The sequence below is a fragment of the Artemia franciscana genome, chromosome 18 (genome assembly GCF_032884065.1).
Source record: "Artemia franciscana chromosome 18, ASM3288406v1, whole genome shotgun sequence".
Lineage (NCBI taxonomy): Eukaryota > Metazoa > Arthropoda > Branchiopoda > Anostraca > Artemiidae > Artemia > Artemia franciscana.
In genome coordinates this window covers 28,601,867-28,619,011 of record NC_088880.1, presented here as the reverse complement: position 1 = coordinate 28,619,011, position 17,145 = coordinate 28,601,867, and the positions used below count along the sequence as shown (strand labels likewise).

Here is a 17,145-nt window from a genome sequence, read left to right as displayed (position 1 = left end):
GAACCAGGAATAGAATAGAATTTTTTGAAGATTAATTAGGCTATCCATTTTGGTTGTATTTATCCCTTTAGTTAACTAGTGATGTATCAATAGAATTTTCTTTTTCTTCTGATTAGAAAAATATCACTTTCCTGAATTAATTTTGACACATTCCTACTAGCTTGTATTTGTTCAGTTTCGAACGATTATAGCACCCTATTGATTGATGAAATACTTGACCATATGATGCAGGTAGTACATTGGACTTCACTTGTTCAATTGCAAACGGTTGTAGCGCCCTACTGATTGTTGAAATACTGGACAATATGATGCGAGTAGTAAATTGGGCGGTACAAACGTTCAATTCGGCTTTCTGTGTAAACAGAAAAGTTTCCTCTTTTTTTCAAGATTCAGTGCGGCAACAAATAGAATCTTTATGCAATGAAAAATATCTTAATAGCCGAAAACAGCCAAAGGAAAAAAAAATCCCGTTATTCAGGCGTTAATAGACCTAAGATGGAGCCAGGGGGCAAAACAACTTCATTTTGATGTCCTTGGTAATTTAAGAGAGTTCTGAATATTAACTGGATACAAATCGAACTATCCACGGTATAACTGATCAGACTCTTTTTACAAGAGCCATAAAAAAGCCTTCACTGGAGGTACTTAGGCAATGTTCTAAGAAAGGACGACAGTAGATTCCCAAATTTAGCACTGCACTGGCCACAGGGACTACGTCGTAGAGGTACTATGGGCACACATGCCGCAACAATTTGCAAACACCTCAACAGCCACTCGTAGTCTTAATGAAAAAGCATTGCTTCAATAGCAAATCGCAGAAAAGATTGACGGCTCTTTCTTGTTGCCCTAGATCCTCTCAAAGTATTATATTTTCGTCATATCTTGGTATATTTTATTATGGTTAATCCAACTTCACTTCTTGAGTGTGGTCAGGATAAAAGACAAGTACCATTTTTTGGATGTGAACATCGGTTTAAACAATGGTTTAAACAAAATCATTTTTTTAGTTTCGATTTTATTATCTTCATGTCTTTTATCCTTTCTCTCTTTTTCGGCTACAATTGCTTTTTCTTAGCGCAGTGATTCAGAATCAAGAAAGGGCGGACATGTTCTGAATTACAGTAAAAAGCTGAAATAAACCTTTTCAAATAAAAAAAAAAAATAAAAAATCATGTTATTTTCTGAAGCCCGAGTCCCAAGACGCATTCACCTTGACTTGGGAATAATTTTTACGCTCATCATTGCTGCTCCTTAATATGGAAACCATTTGTGCTTTAGTAAACTTAATTAATTATTTTTAATTTTTAGACATTTTAATTTTTTAAACATTTAGAATCGCCTCTAGATTCGCAGCGGCACTGAGTCGGACTTTTGCTCCAGATTCATACCGTTTATTATTGACATATTTTTTTTCGTGAGATTTTTACATCGGCATACTATTAATTCTGAGGCATGTATTGTAAGCTAAAGAAACGATACCAGGCCTGCTTTAGAATACAAAGTATCATAGAAATACAAAACTTCATCGAAATTCTTCATTTTTGAACCTAAAAGAGTCACTGGGGCGGGCCTCCAGTCACTTTCTGGGGAATACATTAGATTCCCCTAAATTATATCCCCCCTCCCAAAAAAAGTTAGAAACTTAATATAATAATGATAGATGGTAATAAGCTTACCTAAGCTACGGATGTCAGGTCATGGATTTTTCTGACGATAATTTCGACAGGACCTGTGCCTGTCATCATCAGGTTAAATTCAAATTTCTTGCCAGAAAGTAAAATCACTAAATAAATAAAACTAAAAACACTGAACAACGCTAATGATGAGCCGAACCTGGAATTATTGTTGTGCCATGGCCCGAATTTTGGTAGAGGCATTGATGGCTGCTGTCCTAGTAGATCTTAAAGAGGTTGGGCCTATAGGAAGGGGGTGGAGTTTTTTGTGAATTTTCAATTTATGGGTGACGGGTTCCCAGATTTCGCTAATGTGAAACTCACCATTGTCTTTATTGATGGCTGGTTTATTTTTAGCAATTTCCAAAGCTTCTCTGATTTTCTGCTTTAAGAGTTGTGGGACAATAGCAGTAAGTTGGGCTTGGTCAAACTTAATGGAGTGGGAAGGGTTTTCAAAGATATGATGGGCCAATGCAGAGAAATTATCTTCCTCCTTTAGCTTTGTCTTTTTAAGGCAGGCATCAATGAAGTCACCATGTTCTTTTAATCGGTGATGTAGAGGTCTCATGGTACGACCTATATAGGTATCACCACAGCTACAAGGAATCTCATATACCCTTGGTGGATCTGAAATAATCTTGTCCTTGCCTTTGTTCAAGATGGAGGAGATAGTCCTTCCAGAGGGAAAACTCCTTTCAGAGAATATATTAGTTAAAAACTACAAATTAAAACCGATTCCTTTACATTAAATCAAACAAAATAGATTGAACAACAGCCAATGGTACGAGGGGACTCAAGGGGCTGAAACCTTTGCAGGAGACATTATCCTCAGAGAAGCTCGCTTTAAGCAGCACGGAAAGATATAAAATATTGTTTTTATAACGGAATATGCTATAAAACCAGCACAAGACAAGACATAGAGACATGCTGTTTGACAGACAAGACGCTGTTATGCTAAGCACTTTTCTCTTTGGCCGTAAGAATACGGCCGCTGTTACCGCATTAGTACGGCCGCTGTTTAGCCGGTTTAAACTGTACATCTTCAAAACAGTACACACTTCAGAAAAAAGTCTTACCTGATGCAAGTTTTGCTGTATATTCCTTATTTTCAACAATATAGTCTAATCCTATCCTTGGTTCCATTCTTGAATGTCTTTGAAGATTTCTTTTTTCTCATTTGAGCTTCAACAGGATATCCTAGAAAGGAAATAGAAAAAGTAAATACTTAGCAGTATAATTCTCCTATTATCAGACAGTATATCAAGAATATTGTTTGCGAGCAAAAAAACCACTTCCTACAATTTTCCAGAGCATGAATCAGCAGCGGCAATTCAAAAAACAATGTGTTATAATGTTATACAATAAAATTTATATATATATATATATATATATATATATATATATATATATATATATATATATATATATATATATATATATATATATATATATATATATATATATAAAGAGGTTGTCTAAGAGCCAGCACGGAGTGTACATCTCGGGTAGGGCCACTTGTTTGCGACACCACACTTCTTCGTACCACACAAGGTACACTTCCCACGAGCCGTGCAACCTTTGTGGTGTGCACTAGTTGGTGTACACAACTTTTAAAAGTAGACAGCCCCTCATAAGAAATCCTTTGGCAAGTTTCTACCTAATTCCCGAAATTTATTAGGCTGGATCAGCTGATTTAAATTGTTTTCTGTACTAGAGGTGATAACTACGATTTAGATATGTCCCCAAATGCGTTATTTCCCCTTTGTATGCAATTAAATAAAAAAAACGAGTTTTTTTAACTGAAAGTAAGGAGCGACATTAAAACTTAAAACGCACAGAAATTACTTCGTATATGAAAGAGGCTGCTTCCTCATCAACGCCTCGCTCTTTACGCTAAAGTTTGACTCTTTCTCTCAATTCTTCTTTTTAAAACAGTAAAAAACTTTAGCGTAAAGAGCGGGGCGTTGATGAGGAAGCAGCCTCTTTCATATACGAAGTAATTTCTGTGCGTTTTAAGTTTTGATGTCACTCCTTACTTTCAGTTGAAAAAACTTGTTTTTTTTATTTAATTTCTAAACGTTTTTGAATCAATGCATGTTTTGATTTTGGCTCTCCGCAGAGGAATAATCAAAACGAAATTTGCATATTTTTTTTTTTGGGGGGGGGGCTAAATGGCTTTCTCATAATTTTGATCGAATGATTTTGAGAAAAAAAGAGCGGGGGCGAAGCCTAGTTGCCCTCCGATTTTTTGGTTAATTAAAAAGGCAACTAGAACTTTTAATTTTTTACGAATCTTTTTATTGGTAAAAGATTTACGTAACTTATAAATTAGCTTACGTAAAGAACTTTTGTATTCTCATGTTTTTATTACATATATGAGGGGATTCGCCCCATCGTCAGTACCTCGCTCTTTACACTAAAGCTTAAATTTTATCCCAATTCATTAAGAATGACCCCTGAATCACAAAAGCCGTAGAATAAATAGTTGAAATTACTAAAAATACTTTAGTGTAAAGAGCTAGGTATCATAAGGAGGTGAGCCCCTTATATGGGTAATAATTTCTGTTTGTTTTAAGTTTTATTGCTGTTCCTTACATCCAGCTGAAAAAGCTTTTTCACATTTATTTTTTAATTTTTTTTAAATAATGCTAGTAAATCCTGATCTCCCTTCATGGAAGTTTTCTTCTCCGATGACAAATTCTCGATGGAAACTTCCCCCAGCATATCCCCCTCTTCTCAACCCCTCCCCCAACCAAAAAAATCCTCCTGAAAACGCTGTATACTTCCCAATAACCAATACTATATGTAAGCACAGGTCAAAGTTTGTAACTTGTTGCCCCTCCCACGGGGACTGTGGGGGAGTAAGTCGTCCCCAAAGACATACTTATAAGGTTTTTCGACTACGCTGAATAAAATGGCTATCTCAGAATTTTGATCCGATGACTTTAGGAAAAAAATAAGTGTGGGAGGGGGCCTAGGTGCCCTCCCATTTTTTTGGTCACTTAAAAAGGGCACTAGAACTTTTCATTTCCGTTAGAATGAGCCCTCTTGCAACATTCTAGGACAACTGGGTCAATACGATCACCCCTGGGGAAAAAACAGCAAAAAAAAACAAAAAACAAATAAACACGCATCCGTGATTTGTCTTCTGGCAAAAAATGCAAAATTCCACATTTTTGTAGATAGGAGCTCGAAACTTCTACAATAGGGTTCTCTGATACGCTGAATCTGATGGTGTGATTTTCGTTAAGACTCTATGACTTTTAGGGGGTGTTTCCCCCTATTTTCTAAAATACCGCAAACTTTCGCAGGCTCGTAACTTTTGATGGGTATAACTAAACTTGATGAAACTTATATATTTAAAACCAGCATTAAAATGCGATTCTTTTGATATAGCTATTGGTATCAAAATTCCATTTTTTAGAGTTTTGGTTACTATTGAGCCGGGTCGCTCCTTACTACAGTTCGTTACCACGAACTGTTTGATAAGTTGTCAAACTAGGTGGATTAAGACAAAGGTTGCCAATTATCACATTCACATTATTCTAGTAAAAGTGGCGCTCTTTCTTTTGTTCTTGAGATATTTAATCTTACTTTTAAACTCAATTCAGCAAACAAAAATTATTTATGGGCGATTCAATGACACCAATTATGTGTCAGACATAGCTTTACAAGCTATAAAACTCTACATATTTAAATCTAATTTTGACTTTATTTTTTAAATAGAACATAGTAAACAAAGTAAACTTGAAATCCTTTGTCCGAGAGGACAGAAGTTAGAGTCCTTGTGTCCGCTGGTTATTAGGTTTGGAATGGGGGTTAGGAGGCGTGGCTTTATAAGCTCATCCAGAGTCGACCCATCTCTAAATGGGTACCTAGATAAATCTGGAGAAGGCAAACAGGTAAAGTCTGCGAAAGCACAAGATATTACAGATAAAAATTGAAGAATTAAGTGGAATGAGACTTTCTTAATAAAACAAACTTTTAGTAAATATGTAGAGCCACTGCTCACTGTTTTTAATCAAATTTCAATCATATTTCGGTTATTTGAGCCTCAAAGTCATGTTATTGAAAGAAAAAATTGATGTGGAGTTGAGGGTAGAAAAGTGTTAGGAATTACTGGTTTAATCAGTTCTGATGCATGGGGCGACTTCTGGCCATCCCCCCTCCACAGATAGAAAATATTTGACGATTTTTTCAAATTTTTTCACAAGATTGGTCGGTTTTCTGTTTTCTTTCCCGTGCAAAATATAAGCAAATATCACAATCTTCATTTGAACAAGCGAAAAAGTAGACCTCTTCGCAGACACGTACGGGGGACTTTCTAATGAGCTGTGTTTCAAGTCTATATAAAATAACCTGGGGAAAATTAATTTTTAAGAAGCTTGTAAAGAGGATAATTAATTTAAATCAAGTTAGATTCAATTTAATTGAATACAAGTAATGTTTACTATAGTACTCTTCTTTCAGCAAGCCTACATGGGCGCTAAAAAAGTACAGATCTGCATCTTCAGACCTGGAATGCCTTTCCGAATATTGAATATTTTAAAATTTTTACCACAATTTGTATACGTTTTGTTTTATTTTTTTTATTTTTTCTTGCCATGGATAGAGACAGACAATAAATGTGCGTCTGTCTGTCTGTCCTGTCGGAATTCCTACACTGTTAACCCTATAGTTCGGAAAAATCTTTCAATCTCAGAAGAATTCTGTTTTTTTTTATCCTCTCCTGTGTCTAAAGTACCTGAAAAGATAAACATGCAACAGTTTAACAAGGAAAAAAAATTGCAAAACGCTAGATGGCGTCGCTGGTTTTCATTTTTTACCCTAGCACTAGTTCCCACTTTTATGCAGGGCTCCCACAGCGTCAATAAAGTTAATAAGATTTTTCATGAAATTGTGAACCACAAAGTTTGTCCCACTCACATAAGAATTTCACCTTTTTGACTCTACAGCAATTTTTCATAAGAAATAACTGAAAGAATTAGACGTGGAGCTGAAAAAAGCATCTTTTTAAGATTTTCGTCCCTTTTAATAAGCAGGCCTTCGATTTTTTTTTGTTTTTTTTTTTTTGTTTTTTTTTACCAAGGAAAATATTTAAACAAGAGTACATTGTTATATATGTGGTCACTTATTTGTAAGATTTTCCACAAGTTTTTTGCTATTGGCTGAACTTCACGGACTTTCTTGAAAAAGTTAAATAAAGTTCAACTTTTTTCCAACAGCAATAAAGTTAAGAAAGTTATGCGTGGAAAACGGTTTATTGATTTTATGAACAGATTTATTAACTTTGTTGACACCGAGGGAGCCCGCTTTATAAGTTGCCCATGTTCTTTATGAAATGAAATCCAGCTAAAATTTGGTTGCCGTCTTCAGTAACAACAATTTTTCTTGACGTTGACCAGGTTCGTGTCCAGGATTTTTGTCCCTGGTATTTTTGTTCAGGGTGAGGGGATACCGAAAAAAAAAACACAACAAAATTTGTTTACATGTATTTTTATTACTTTTGTATGAGTAAGACAAAAACTTTGGGGGAAGGTCATACCAGGTGCCTCCTTCTTTATAGTGCCCTGACGGTGTTATAATTTGAATCTGGCTCTGGGAATATAGCCCTTTTTCAAACTTCATATCTTTGATTTTTCCGTCGAATATGTGACTCAGAAAGAAGGTGTGTCAGTCGAATCAAGTTAAAACGTGAGGTAGTTTTTTTGGCTGAAAGGAATACTTATCACCATGTTAAAGCGGTAGGTTAACTTTTTGCTATCTAAAACAAGTTTTTAATCATGTTTTACTGATATGGTAATCCTCGTGGCATTTTTGCGTATATGATGAAGGAAACAGCGGAATTAGAACTCTCGTAAAGAATTATTTTCTGAGCTGTTACCTGTATTGCATTGTACACTGTTTCTGAGGGAGGCGATTTTTCGGGTTGTGTGTTTTACGTATGTTTATTGACTTATATGGGCAATTTGATTTTCCCTATCCTTTTTTTATAGTTCTAATTTTTAGTTTTTTACTTATTATCTTAGCTCTTTTTAGTGTGTTGCGTTAAAAAGTTTATGGTTTTAACAGCGCAACGCTGCGCAGAAATTTTGTGTTTTTTTTCTACCTATCATGCTTATTGTTGTACAGGTGGCCTAGGAAAGTATAAAGGGGGCCTAGCATGAGTAAAAGAGTTTACTTGTAAGAAATGACGTGGCTCCAAACCTTTTTTTTACTGGCTTAATATTTACAACAAACGAGGTCAGTAGGTCGATAGGAGGCGGAGCTTTTGTTTCTCCAGAAATGGCATTCTCTTTTTAGCCTAGATTTTTCACTCATCATTAGCAAACTCAGTTTTCACAAGATTGGTCAATTTTTCTCTTCAGAAGGAAAATAGAAGATGGAAGGATTCGATTCCAGTAGGGGTTCGACAATTTTGGTGTGGGCAAAATTGAAAATATCGGGCTATCAGCGTCTGAAAGATAAAAAAGTCAGGGCAACGAGCGGGGAATAGCTAAACTGCTATACGCTCAAGAACATATACCAGCAAAAAGCTGGTACATGTAGTGTATAATTTCAAATCATTCAAGCCAACTGATTGCTCAGTCTTCTGCCAACGGATTGTCAATAACTCATGCAAAAGCATTGGCAAGAGTGCCAAAATTTGCCATATTTGGCAGCAATAAAATATGATTTGTTGCGACCATGGTGAACAGTCTCAGATTTTATTGGAAATTTAAGTTCGTATTTCAAAATCGGTCTCTTTCGTCTTCTTTATTTGGGTAGATTCAAACAAAGAGATTGCACACTGCTTATTTTAAGTAAGCTTGACCTTGTACCTCTGAGCCTCCAGTGCCCCTACCCAAGCAGATACACAGTGGGAGGGCTTAGGGCTTGCCATCAACCACGGCACCAGTAAAATCAAAATGTTCAAGATTTCTTCTATAGTAAACTCTTCTATCATAAACTTCTTCTATAATTTACTTATTTCTGGTGTTTTTTAAGATACTTCTGAAAAAACTCTTGCAGGCTAGCCTGTGCACCAGTCCTTTACCATGCACTCGTATTCCTGCACCATGGTGCTAGATTTATGCATATAAGTTAGGGCGTTCAAAATCTGCGATTGTTTAAAAAAGTACAAAAAAATCCTGTTTTGGAGCTGAAGTACTACTGCCAAACTCAAAGATCTACAGTTGCGTCATAATTTTGCAACTCGGTTTAACATCAACAGCAATAACACAAAGTTGCTTAAGTATCTGCAAAACCAAATGATTAGGGGCATGGACACGGAAGAACGCTTGAGCCACGACCTCCCGAAATCCTAAATTTTTCCGAATTTCTGGGTACTGCTTATTCAATTTTTTAAATATTCCCTTTCACCCCTAAAAAAAAAGAATAAACCTTTTCAGAAATCTTGATAAATAATGTTTCATTAGAATAATTTTACAGGTATTTGAAATGGAATCTTGCAAGAAATAGAAATCAAATTCCATACGACCTCAAATCTTATAAAAACAAAACAGCATTTACAGCTTAGCTTCTGTGAGACACTTCTAAGTAAATTTTTGGTTAGTCTTAAAGCCTAGTCTCGAATTAAACGATATTAGACTTGAATATCATCAAGTTGCTCAGTAGTCACTTGCTGTTTCCTAATCTCATTTTCTAGCGCTTTTTTGGCGTTTTTCAAGCCAACGATAAAGAATTCGTTCTAAAAATCTTTCCGTTCAAATAGTTACAGTTTAGTTTAACTTTTATTATCGCTGATGATGAAATATTCATGGGCAAAAAAATAAATACATTTTTTACAATTACATTTTTACATTTTACAATTTTACATTTATATTTAATTTATAATTATATGTAAATATTTTACATTTACAATTACAAATTTTACATTTACAATACATACAATTTTTAGCGTTTTAAAAATAAAACAACATAAAAATAAATACATTTTAGATTTAAAAAATCACGAAAAAACAGGTTAGCGTTAAGGGAAGAATCATGTCTATATTTACCATTGGTTGGACTTAATCTGGGCCCAGTTTAATTAATCTAAGTTTTTATAGCGCTCATAGTCGTTATCAAATAAAATTCACTTATCACTGTTCCTTTGACTTGCAATAGACGGCTTCGATTCTATCTAATATTTGAATTGTTAGTTTACAGTTTCGAAGCTCCTTTTTAGGAGAAAGTTAACTACTTCTGGCAATGTTTCAGCTAAAAATACCAGAATATACACCATAGTCATTAAATCCTAAATAAGTGGTTCGTTGCCTTTGTAAAGAGAAACAGGAAACTAATTGACTTCATTGTCCATTTGGATCTATCTGTGTAAGATGGATTAACTTCACCACCGCTATATCATGTTTTGATCTCATTCCCAGATTTTCCCGTCTATCCTTGATTCATAGACTTACTAAAGCCATTTTCTATACACAGATTGATTGTCATTGTGCACCGTTCTGCGAAAATAACAATTCCAATTTTGAAGCAACACACTTTTAGGGAAAAGGATGTGAAAAATTATGAAAGTCGTGAAATATGAATATATTTGAAACTTTTTCTAAGTGCTTAATGATCAAGGTACACATTTTTATATTCGGAGAATGTAGAAGCTCTTCGACCTACAGTTTTTGGAAGAACCCGAAGAAAGTGATAAATTAAACCACATCAGTTTAGCTTCAAGTGAAGGAGTAGGTGTGTCGATGCCTTAATCGTTGTTGTGAGTATCTTGGTCAACAAAGAATCATCTGGAGAAAGCCGCGCTCTGGCCAAATATGACATCAGAAGTGTAATCTTGACATTTCTCTAAGTTAATACAGGTAGAGCAACTCTAGCAGTCATTCGTTCTCTTATAAGTTTATGGCCCAGTTTATAAATCCAACTGAAGATGCCAATTGAAAGGGCGTGTTTCCTATCCTGCGTATTCGACTTGTATCAATCGCGAAAGGAGCCCCTCAGAGACCGGTCATCTCTCCTGGAGTTTTCCCAAACACCCTTGGCACACAAGATCTAGCCTCATCAACACTGATTCCTTCCTCGGCCAAACTGCCCTTGGTTCGATCGGCGGATGACATCTTGAACCTTAGTCAAACACTTCATTGAAGAACCGGAATTTTAAAGCTGAATATTAGAAATTTTGCCAACAATTCAACTTCTCAAAATCAGATGTTACTTTTTATTTAGAAAAATGGTTCACGTGTTCCAACAGCAACCCTTGGTTCTAGCTTTGTCCATCTATGGATCACCTATCTCTGGCTTGCCCTTTCTTGTCTTGCTGGTTCAGTCTAGTTTCGCCTGCTGGTTTGGTTTACCTTACTAGTTCTAGCTCTGTCACCAATTGATCACCTTATTTTTCTTGGTTTGCCCGTAGATTCATCGATCTACCGTATCTACCGTACCGATCTACCGTAGATTCATCGATTCTCCATTGCTACTTGCAAACTTCAATTCACCCGGCAGCTTCAAGCAAGCCTACATAACGCTGATGCTCTTCCTCGCATGCTGTTTGTTAGGTTGGCCACCATGTAAAAAAAAAATCACTGACATCTTAATCACCAAATGAGCAAAGAGATCACGAAAATTTGAATTTTTTTGCTCGAAAGCAGCAAAACGGGATTACACAGACTTTTTGAAAAAGCTAAAGGCGTCTCTTCTGAGGAGATGGGTTGCGCTCTACATTAAAACGAAAAATTACGTGCTTATTCATGATTGTGATCATCAGCTAAAAGCGTCCGTCCTCAGGAGATTTAATGGTGCTCTACATATAAAGGAAAAGAACTCGCGCTGGTTGATGAGGGTCATGTCCTTGTTGTCATCCGAATAAGAGACAAATAAAGGCATAGATAACTTCACGTACATGATCGTATCACGCACCTCTATGTTGGGGAAATACTAGCTTTACAATGCAGATCTTGGTCAGAAATGGATTAAAATATATTGTACCCTATACGACCTCGTTCAACATGGCCAAATAATCTCATTTGCTGGATCAACAAAGTGAATGAATAAAATGTAGTTCGTTGATAAGTAGCGTGTTATTGTTGAAAAGTCGCGTGAATAAAAACAAAAATATCTTGTACATATTGGCACATATCGTACCTTCTACGGGAATACATGCTTGTTTTTATCCAGACAGTATCCTCAAGACTAAAATGCTTACACTTAGGCTTATTTTATTTTGAATCAAGCGTTAACTGTTTTTTTTTTTCATACTATTCACAATTTTTGAAAAAGAATCATTCGTAAGCGAAAAGTCACTAGAGCTTAAAAAAATTCAAGAGAAATTAAGGAGACAAGACAAGAGGAAAACTTTGCCAAAAATAGCAATAAATTGCCAATATAAATAGCAATATAAGCAACCCTGTTGTAGCACAGTCGATTGCTGCTCTGCTTGGTAATACGGGGTCCGGGGTGCTGTCCCCGCCGCAGCAAGGTTGATCAACAAGCTTGCTACTTGTCCCTGTAAAAAAGACCCAAGGAACTGAAACGTTGATTTGACAACCTATGCGCCAGCAATAGATGTAAAAGATTTTTACCCTTATCCTTATATTTAAGCAGCTATATAATGGTGATTACACGCGAATTGAAGCTCTTTGGGGATTCGTTTTGGTTTTTGTTGTATTTTCAATCTTTACAAGTTTTGGAGTTGCTTAAAATCATTAAAAAGGATAGATTATAAAATTTAGTTATAGGTTATAAATAACATTTATTTATTTATAGATTATATAATATTCTGATATAATATTCATATCATATTTAAATTTTTGTAAAGATTTATAATAGCCGTTTTAAAAAATGGAAGGAGAAAAATATAAAAGGAAAAAATATAAAAAGGAAGGAGAAGGGGTGACAGCCCTGCTGCTCACCATACTTGTCTAGAAACTTAAACTGACCACGATAACATCCAATCACAGTTCTTTTTTTTCAAGAGTATATCAGCTTTGGTTCTCGGAGTATTTCGCCTGCCTCCACGTCACACAAATTCTTAAGTGGTTACAAGTTTTTAACTTGATGATCTAAACAATGCTGTTGCTAGACAGATTGCTAGTCATAACAATATTTATCAAAATCATAATGAATGGTTCTATCTCCTCGAACTTTAATTAGACTATTAAATTAGATTATTACTTTTTCACGATTTCGTAAGTCTGCACTTGTAAACTGCTCTGAATGAGTTCTAATCCCTGGCACAGAGTCGACTGAAATGGAGGTCCACCATTACTGCCGTATCAGAGTTGCCAGATGGGGCGTATTTTTGCTGTTTGGGTGCTTTTTGGGGCGGTTGCGTATTGATTTTTCAAAATAGCACATTTAGGCAATTTTTGTATGAAGAAGTCTTACATTTTGGGTATTTACACAAAAATGGCCGCTTTGGCACATTTTCACTTTAATGGCAGCGCAACCTTAAACAACACATGTGGTAACGATGTGGCTTATACACCTTTAGGTGTGGGAAGACCTAAGCCTAAGAAAGCTTTTTTTTGCACTCTTATGGATTTTATTGTATGCAGCGTGATTCTTATCTTGTTTTTTTTTTTTATTTTCCTTGTTTTCAATTTTGTTTTGTGTTGTTTTGATGGGTTTTTTTCAGACGGAACCAATTGGAGAGGGGAGGAACTACCCCCTAGTTTCGGAAAAATACCTTTCCATATTTTCATTTTAAAAAGTCCAAACAATCCTTACCCCCACCTCATTTGTTGTGAATTGGCACCCTGAAATTTTTCCACTTGACATAACAGTAATATTTAGCATTAAAAATGCTTTCTAAGTAATATTGGAGCTCTTGTTCAAAATTTAACCCCATTTCTGTAATGTATCATTCAAAATTATTATTCCGGATTTCTAAAATCCGGCAGAAAACAAGAAGTAAAAGATTATATAAATGACAATTTCAATTTGGACAATGTTTGTCACTTGTTTGTAAGTTGTTTCTCAATGTTTGAACAACTGGACAAAGCGATTTACGAATAGGTAAGTCGGTTTACTCAAAGATTAACAATATGCCAATATAAAGTTATTAAGCAAAATTAAGTTAATCTTAGACGGAGGGGGAGGGGGCTCACAAGCAAAAATACGACCTCAAGCCATTGTGAATGCGTATCTGATAGTAGCAATTTGCAAATAGGGCTGTCGGTTTACGAAAGGGTTAATAATTTTTCTAAACATGATTCTATAAAACAACTTAACCTTAGACGGAAGGAGAAGCAGAAAAACCCCGAACCACCACTTATGCAACGGAAGAGGGTCTATAAAATAACTCAATCGTAAAAATAATACCATTCTCAATCAACACTCATTTTTTCTTTCGATGATCTTCTTTACGACTCCAGCAGAATAATTTGCTAGAATCTGCTTTTCTTAATCATTTGTTCTAGAATTACTTTCAAACATAATTCTACAAGATTATCAAAATCATTAAAAAGGATAGATTATAAAATTTAGTGATAGGTTATAAATAACATCTATTTATTTATAGAATATTCTGATATAATATTCATATCATATTTAAATTTTTGTAAAGATATATAATAGCCTAACTATCGGATTCATCTTCCAAACAAGGATAAGAAACTTATAACCATTCAAATGAAGAATTTAATCGTGTCATATAATTTTTAAAATTAAATTAAAATATTTTTAATTTAATATTTTAACATTTTTAATATTTAATATAATAATATTAAATATTTAATATTAATATAATATTAAATATTTAATATTAATATTATATTATTATTTATTATTATATTATATTATTATTATTTATTATTATTATTATTATTATATTATTTATTATTATATTATTATTATATTAATATTATTTAATATAATATTAAATATTTAATATTAAATATTTAATATTTAAAATTTAATATATTTAATATTTTTAATATTTTAATTTAATTTAGAAATATATAAAATATTTTTAAAATACTTTTTTAAATTAAGGTTTTGGGTGGCGGTTTTGAAAAATTTGGAATCACTTTCCGCAAAAGCCTGAAAATTATTCAAAATTCGTGCCAGTTCCAACCTAACAGTTGATTAATATTGGTATTCTAAACTCAAACACACAAAGTTAAGTAACTTATCTCATTCCCAAAACTATTTCTGTACTTGATATTCAATAACGCCACTTTTCTTTTGTGTCAACAATTTAAATTTTTATTAATTTTGTCGGTAGTCAAAAATCGTGACAACTTCTTTAGAACTACAAGTTCTAAAGTAATTATTGTAAGTAATTATCGAGTAAAAGTATACATAGAATTAGTAGCTTAATCCTTGTACGCTTTTAATCATGGCAACAGCCTTTGATACAGACGGGTTTTTAAAAACACCGCATTCTCTACCATTAATTATAAAAATAGAATCTGGTGTAATTAATTCATTCGGGTATAATGATATTTTGTTAAAAATAACTTCTCAAGTATAGAATGCATCACGTCCGTTTTGCTGTCCCAGCTCAACCCTGTAATTCAAAATTATTTCAAAATAGGATAAGAGTAATGAGTTAAAATCAAACAGTTCGTGGTAACGAACTGTAGTAGGGAGCGACCCGACTCAATAGTAACCAAAACTCTAAAAAACGGGATTTTGATACCAGGAGCTACATCAAAAGAATCACATTTTAGCTGATTTTAAATATATAAGTTTCATCAAGTTTAGTCTTAAACATCAAAAGTTAGTAGCCTGAGAAAATTTGCCTTATTTTAGAAAATAGGGAAAAACAACCTCTAAAGTTCATAGAATCTTAACGAAAATCACACCATCAGATTCAGCGTATCAGAGAGCCCTATTGTTGAAGTTTCAAGCTCCTATCTACAAAAATGTTGAATTTTGCATTTTTTGCCAGAAGGCAGATCACCGATGCATGTTTATTTGTTTTTTTTTGTTTTTTTTTTCAGGGGTGATCGTATCGACCCAGTGGTCCTAGAATCTTGCGAGAGGGCTCATTCTAACAGGAATGAAAAGCTCTAGTGCCCTTTTTAAGCGACCAAAAAAATTGGAGGGCAGCTAGGCCCCTTCCCATGCTAATTATTTTTCTAAAGTCACCGGATCAAAATTCTGAGATAGCCATTTTATTCAGCGTAGTCGAAAAACCTTATAACTATGTCTTCGGGAACGACTTACCCCTCACGGTCCCCGTGGGAGGGGGTGCAAGTTACAAACTTTGACCAGTGCTTACATATAGTAATGGTGATTGGGAAGTGTAGAGACGTTTTCAGGGGGATTTTGTGGTTGGGGAGAGGGGTTGAGAAGAGGGATATATGTTGGAGAATTTGTCATGGGGGAAGAAAATTTCCATGAAGGGAGTGCAGAATTTTCTAGCATTGTCTGAAAAAAAAACATTGAAAAAATAAATATGAAAAATCTCGGTCTTTACGCTTACGTAATTTTAGTAATTTCAACTATTTATTCAACGGCTTTTGTGATTCAGGGGTCATTCTTAAGAAATTGGGACAACATTTAAGCTTTAGTGTAAAGAGCGAGGTACTGACAAGGGGGTGAACTCCCCCCCACCCCATATACATAATAAAAACATGAGAATACAGAAGTTCGTTACGTAAGCTAATTTGTAAGTTACGTATATCTTTTACTGATAAAAACATTCGTAAAAAATTAAAAGTTCTAGTTGCCTTTTTAAGTAACCAACAAATCGGAGGGCAACTAGGTCTCCTCCCCCGCTCCTTGTCTTCTCATAATCATTCGATCAAAACTATGAGAAAGCCATTTAGCCAAAAAAATTAAAAATATGCAAATTTTGTTTTAATTATTCATCTACGGAAAGCCAACATCAAAACATGCATTGATTCAAAAACGTTCGGAAATTAAATAAAAAAAACAAACAAGTTTTTTAAACTGAAAGTAAGGAGTGACATTAAAACTCAAAACGAACAGAAATTACTTCGTATACGAAAGGGTCTGCCTCCTTATCAACTCCCCGCTCTTTACGCTAAGTTTTTTACTGTTTTAAAAAGTAGAGTTGAGAGAAAGTGTCAGACTTTAGCGTAAAGAGCGAGGCGTTGAGGAGTGAACAGCCCCTTTGGGGCTGCTGGTTACAGCGATAGCTACAACGTAGTAAAAGGTGAACATGTCCCATAATAACAAAATAAATAGTCTGAAAACCCTAAAAATGGCGTCGGAACAAAACACAAAGTTCATCATTGGAACCACTTTGGCCAAAAACAGTAATGTGCTGTTGGGAACAAAAATCCCAGATTCTTTCAAGTTTCTGGGCACATCTTATTCAAATTATGAAACTTTTTTTATAATGTTCCCCCTCCCCCGAAAAAAAATCCAGTGTTCAAACCTACAGCGTGAAGCTAGGTATGATAAGATGCACCCTAAATTTATGAGTAAAGACATACCAAGTAATATGACCTATCTATATAAAAGTGCCAATTTATCAAAATCATGATAATTGCAAGCTGTAGCCAAGCAATTATGTTAGTGGTAATTACCTTGAGAAAAAAACTATGTTACTTGA

General features: G+C 34.6%; 1 protein-coding gene across 3 annotated transcripts in view; it reads right to left on the bottom strand.

Moving 5' to 3' along the window:
- Positions 1–17,145, bottom strand: part of LOC136038838 (FH2 domain-containing protein 1-like) — a 129,086-nt gene that overhangs the window by 86,596 nt on the left and 25,345 nt on the right. For all 3 annotated transcript variants that reach the window (XM_065722249.1, XM_065722251.1, XM_065722250.1), the window contains exon 2: positions 2,750–2,870. In XM_065722249.1, coding sequence (XP_065578321.1) covers positions 2,750–2,816 — 67 coding nt within the window. In that variant the 5' untranslated portion in view covers positions 2,817–2,870. The remainder of the gene's footprint in view (positions 1–2,749; positions 2,871–17,145) is intronic.